Raw genomic sequence first — 6,371 nt, 5'->3', positions numbered from 1 at the left:
GCAAGCTCAATATACATTTATGTAATATATAAATAAATATGTATAAATATAAATATATATTATATGTAACAATATATAAATGTATATTGAGCTTGCATCATGGTATTACCTTCCTAGTCCTTGTATCAGAAAAATTCCTTTTAATACACCTCTCTCTAGCCCTTTCCCACACTCTAGCACGTTCTTCCCTGCTCCTGCCCAGTAACATGAATATAAAAAAGCGATTTAAACGTAAGAATATATTGAAGCCTTGTCACCTATATGTTAATCCTATAGATTCTGTTTTTAAGAAAGATTTTATTTATTTATTTGACAAAGACAGACACAGCAAGAGAGGGAACACAAGCAGGGGGAGTAGGAGAGGGAGGAGCAGGCTTCCCGCCCAAGCAGGGAGCCCAGTATGGGGCTCGATCCCAGGACCCTGGGACCATGACCTGAGCCGAAGGCAGATGCTTAACGACTGAGCCGCCCAGGCGCCCCAATCCTATAGATTCTCAGAGCTACAGTAAGTTCATCCTTGACTTTTTCCCTAGGAAAAACTCAAATCCCTTTAAGCTCTCAATTTCTGGAAGTCTTTGTGAAATTTCTTTTCCCCAGGGAACTACAGGGTTCAAATCTGTGTATGACCTCCTAATAAAACGATAGTTGGGGTGACCACACAATGTATTGTCCAACCTAGGGCATTTCTGAGTGAAAGACGACTCTCCCAATAACTGTGTCAGGACGGGGGACAGACACGCACTGTAACTATCATCCGTGCTTCAGGGTGAAGAATACCTTCTAGTTTTCAATGGAGATGTGGGTGTTAAAGTTCCAACAACAAATAAAAAGGCAGAGGAGACAAAATTTCAAACAATAAAAATCAGCCACGTACCCCCACCTGGAGAAAACAGACGCTGAGGACCATGAAATTTAAATATTTATTTTTAAATCCCCCACAACACTGGAGTATACTTCACCGAGACACAATTTATAGGACTAATAACTCTAATGCATAAGCAGTATGATTCCTATCCATGATGCAGCTGTGTTGTAAAGTTTCAAATAATCCACTTATAAATTCACTGCTTTTGTTTTTACAAAAATACTCATTTAACCCATGATATGAGTTGCAAAATTATTTCTAGACCTCTAATAGATTACGAACTGTAACTGCGTTTCAGTCACATAGAAGGTGAAAATTTCAACTGAACCATTACTTCAAAATACAATGCTTTAAAAGTAATTGTTACAGTATAGGCACCAATGAAAAGAACTTTCTTGGCATATGACATGACCATGACTTACTCAAGTGTCTGAATTATTACAGAAAGATAAGAGGTAATGGCCACTTTGAGTAAAAACGGTATTCTCTACTTGAAGAACACCTTTCTTCTAATATTTGGCAATTATTCAGTTTTTAGAAATGACTTTGGTGCAAAAACCAAACTGTGCAGATCCAAACAACAAAACGTTAACTACCAAAACTAATTAATATCAATAATTCTACAACTACTGAAATACAGCCCCAGTTTGGAACTTAGGCAGGCATAATATATATATACTAGACTTTAAAGAAAAAATGTATTACCCATGTAACAGTACCATAAATATAACTGAAAATTAACTGTACAGTCTAACAACTTCTCTACGGACATAGGTCATCCTGTACTATGGTTATTTTCCTATGAACTAGAAAAATGCTTATTTAAATACCCTTTCAAAAATGAACAAATGATGCTTTCTGTACTGGATGATTACGAAGAACAAAAATGTACAAATAGTTTATAGGACATTTCACTACCATGACGAAAATATGCTGGTGTCTAAGGTATATTCATACCTGTTGATCAGGTACTTAATCACATGAGTAACAGCTCTTATTTAAGCTCCCCCCAAGCATATAGTACGTGATATGAGTTGAAGATTTTAAAAATGAAGCCTGACAAATTCCTCCAGGATTGCCAAAAATCCATCCTTGGTTAATTAGTATTGCTTGAAATTTCCAACCATGTTAAATAAGGGTTAACTGCCTCTTCTGTAAGAGAACGTCAATACTACACACCAAGAGGTACCTCCGCTGCTACATGTTGCCTAGACATGCTTCAAACACAGGGCTCTCAAATGCGATCATCACTGAGCTGCCTGGAAAATCATCCCAACTTGGTAGAGGGAGTCAATACTTTTCAGGTTTCATTTCCAAGAGCTTATTAAAAACTTCAGTTTTAAGAAAACATGACTTGTTTCTACCTCCCCACCAATAGTCATTTTTAGAATATGCTTGTGTTTTTTTTTTTTTTACAGAGTTTTGATGCTTGATGATTTGCAAACATTCGGTATTTAGGATGACTTTGAAAGACCTGTACGTTTCGTGAGTGTACAGTTAACTAAAGATCAAAACATGAAAGGTATTCATCCCAGTAACTTAAGTAATAATGAAACCTAAAAGCAAAACTGTATCTCAACATTTAGTAGAATACAGGTGAAACTATAGTATTAAAAGTTATTCCTTACAAAATAATCGCTTTAAAATATAAAATGATAAACACCATCACAAAATAGTTGAAGAGCTTCTTCCAAATCTTCAATGTTGCAAAGATCCAAAAGGCACGTGGAGCTCATGAGTTAAGCACTGTTAAGCTTGAAGTAGCTTTGGTGGGTTTCTCTGGGTCCGTATGAAATAGAAGCCAGTAAGAAGTTCCTTAGGGGGATTCATCTGCTGAACACCTACAAAATGAAGAAAAACTTAAACCTATATACAAATACACATTTGTACTTCTCATCTGTATGAACTCTGCAATAAACATACTGATTCAGCAAACTAAATTCTTTTACTGAATTTTATCAGGTAGATGTTAAAATATAAAGAAGTTCAAAAATCTCTTCTGTAGGGGCACCTGGGTGGCTCAGGTGGTTAAGCGTCTGACTCCTGTTCCTAGCTCAGGTCTTGATCTCAGGGTTGTGAGTTCAGGCTCCGTGTGGGGCCCACTTAAAAACAAAATCCCTTCTGTTTCTGATTTGACAACTTCCAACTGACTTGCTTGCAAACTGGAAAAGAGTGCGGAGTTGTCCATGAAAATCTAAGGGATTCTGAAGAGGAGCTTTAGTGTATGAGGACACATGGGCTTCATCAGATAGAAGATCTATCAGAATGTGTGATTTTATAGGCCGGATAGTTTGTTCCAACTTGATCCCAGCGGCATCACAAATACAAGCAAGTAGAAAGATGCACCGAGAAGTGATATATAATGGGACTGAGAGTAGAATTAGGGTTGCTTTATTCTGTCGTGCATGCAAAGAAAAGTCTGGCTTCAAAAGAGAACTTAAAAATTAAATGTATGAACTTTACTGAATGGGAACAAAGTTAAACCAACAATTTGAGACAGTGTGGAAACTAAAGTCAATCAATAAGAACCTTTTGTAGGCTGTACTGACCTCCTCTACCTACAATCCTTCCCTTAACTTTTCTTTCAGGAGCTAAATGTAAGAACTTCAGCACTGGAAACTACGTGAATAGTAGTGTGATGAGGGTAGTGGCAAGAATGAACGCATTCCTAAATGGTATTTGTAAGGGCCCAAATAAAAATATGCTCCGTGACCTTTTGTCTGTACCCCTACTAGCGGGAAAAGGAGAAAAGAACAAAACAGGTCATTTCTTTCAGGGGGAAAGTTCCTTGTAATGCCCAAAGATAACAATTCCAAAAGCTCGTGTTTAAGATGGACAACAAATAAAATAGTTTTAAGCATACAACTATTAAGAAGGAACTTAATAATTAAGAATAGCCGAAATGACTGAATCAAGGTAATCATATTGTAACATAAACATCCCAGAGAAAATGTAAAAATAATTTCTTAAATGACATTTCAAGCTTACTTTTGAAATTTTTCAATTAATTTCTTCACCATTTTATCTGTGATGCCAGGACAGGCAGCTTCAGCCACAGCAATACTTTTCTCAAGTTCTTCAATTGCCTGATTCCTGCTAGCGTTATTCTCATCCTGCTGTTTAAGCTGCGGAAGATCAATAGTAATAACATTTGAAATCGCCAGACTTCTTAACATAGATATCCAAAGCTAATGAATCTGTACTTACTTCAGCAAACGCAGGTGTGATTATCATAGACAAACAGCTCAGTGTTTGCACGAGATCTTGCTCCTTGGAACAAACAATATAGATTATGCAGATGAAATTGACATAAGTAGTCATGGTTTTCTTGTTCTTTAACAAGTGAGGACTGACTGGAAACCTCTCTCCCAAAAGACCCAATATAAGGCACGTTTCCATGCTTCCTTCCCACCCATCCATCATCCAGAAGACCTCTAACCTCTAGGATTACAACAGATACCCACGATTCCACTGGGTTTATACATGTCTAGGTTGCATTTAAAAACATACCGATGGCCACTTAAATGACTCCCATGACCGTTACTTAATGAGCTCAAAACTAACTGCACATGAAGCATTCTATGGACACAGTGAGGTAAATGGCACTTAGGGGTATTAAATTCTAGTAATTTTTGGCCATCACAATCTCACTACATTAGTCCACAAGAGTCCTATCGAGAGGAAGTGATCACCGCCATGCACATACTGCCCCATTCTGGAGTTTCTTTGGATCAGGCTTCTTTCGCACGGTGGTAAAGCTCCATTCGGGATGAGTATTACTTTCTCTGCTGGTGGATTCCCTAAAGAGATGGTCCAAAATACTAATATAAGTTCCTAAATTATTCAGCTTGGTGAAGATACCCAATCAATGCAGCCAGACTCTGAAGAGTTGTTCCGATATATTAAAAATCACAATATTTAAAAGCATCTGCTCTCAGTTTTGGGTGGAGACTATTTACTGAAGAAGGGCAGTGGTCCTCACATCCTAAGCGTGCATCAGAATGGCATGTGGAGACCTCTCACCACATAGAAAGGCCTGCCCCCACCCCTCCCCACGGACCAGATCAGGATCTCTTGGAGTGTGACTTTTGCTTCATTTTTCAAGTTCCATGGGCCACTTTCATGGACAGCCATGGCCAACAAACCAACAGGGCATAAGAATCAGCCTGGTATTTTTTATTCTTTTCAAAGGTAGGGCAATTTCTCATAAATGCAGGACTCTGAGAATATTATCGGAAGAAATTTCGTGTTGCCTTTGTGCCGATTCAGCCAGTGGAAGAGTAAATTCTGGTGTGACCTACAGACTTCCCTGGTCTACATTAAGTTACGGACTTAGAATCTCAGATGTCAATGTCAATGCTGCAGTTAGAAAAACAGTGGAACTTTTTTAGGGGGGTAGAAATCATATGTAGATGAAAATTTAAATGTTATTAGTCTGATCACAGTTTAGTATGTGGCCAAGGGGTGGGAAAGGCCCAGAGGTCAGCTCTCCAGAAGGATTCTGCAGGTTCTCGCCCCCCCCCCAGCTAAGTATGAGAAGACATAGCACCTTATCGCTTGAGGCAAACTAATATAACACTTTTGATTGACTTTTCCCCCAAAATTTTGTAATATACTCAAGTATCCACTAGGGGTTAGACCGAGACCATTTAAATCAAGAGCAATTCACTTCTAAGAAAAAAAAAAAGTTTCCAAATTCATTGTACTCCACAGACTGTGATTTTAAAAGATTTCCACAGTTTCTAAAGTGAAACTCTAAAGTAAGGTTTGTATTTTATGCTAGAGAAGGCACAGTGGATACTAGTTAAAAGACAGGCAATATTAGAATGAGCTACCTACATAAAAAATTAAATGATTTGTACGTACGAATCAGAGCCCTCAGAATCAGATTCATCATCACTGTGGCCTTCTGCCTTCCATCTCTTAAATCGATCTATCAGTTCGGTCAGATAAGAAGTCTTCTTTGAATTTTTTACAATGAATTTGTGTTTCAGAAGTTCTTTTGCTGTAGGACGCTGGGGAAAAATAATAAGGATGCATGAATACTTCCAGGCTCTTTATGATTACAAGGGGTGGTAAAAAATTATTTCAATTATTAAGCAGAAAAGGTACACCTGGAAAGTAGGTCTACACACATGAGGACAACTAAAATGCTATAGGGCAATAAACAGCTAATTCTGCTTTTTGAAGTGGTTCAAGGCAACCAAATTACATTTACTATCTTGGTATCAATTTGTTCAAGCCAGTGGGCAAAGCGGTAGCCTACCTACCAGCAAACTGGCAGGCAGGAATCTCTCAAAAGCAGAGAAACACATGGCAGGATTTTGAAGATAAGTTAAAAATTGAAAAACGTTTCAAAATAGTGCTTTCAAATACTCTTATTATATTTACTGTAAGTTGAAAAAATGGATGACAACTAGCAAGCCTGTAATTTTATCATCAACTACACACATATGATCCCCAGATTAATCCTTTCTCCATCACCCATTAATTCATAGTGCATCTA

The 6,371-nt window shown here is 37.8% G+C and overlaps 1 protein-coding gene across 1 annotated transcript in view; it reads right to left on the bottom strand.

Annotated features, from left to right (window-relative positions):
• Positions 1–901: 901 nt before the first annotated feature.
• The window catches only part of STK26 (serine/threonine kinase 26), a 52,739-nt gene continuing 47,269 nt past the window's right edge, over positions 902–6,371 (bottom strand). The window contains exons 8-12 of the mRNA XM_045996517.1: positions 5,732–5,880; positions 4,572–4,665; positions 4,073–4,135; positions 3,854–3,990; positions 902–2,706 (exon numbers count right to left, since the gene is read on the bottom strand). Coding sequence (XP_045852473.1) covers positions 2,682–2,706; positions 3,854–3,990; positions 4,073–4,135; positions 4,572–4,665; positions 5,732–5,880 — 468 coding nt within the window. The 3' untranslated portion in view covers positions 902–2,681. The remainder of the gene's footprint in view (positions 2,707–3,853; positions 3,991–4,072; positions 4,136–4,571; positions 4,666–5,731; positions 5,881–6,371) is intronic.

Source organism: Meles meles, chromosome X (genome assembly GCF_922984935.1).
Source record: "Meles meles chromosome X, mMelMel3.1 paternal haplotype, whole genome shotgun sequence".
Classification (NCBI taxonomy): Eukaryota; Metazoa; Chordata; class Mammalia; order Carnivora; family Mustelidae; genus Meles; species Meles meles.
This window is presented reverse-complemented; position numbering and strand designations above follow the sequence as displayed.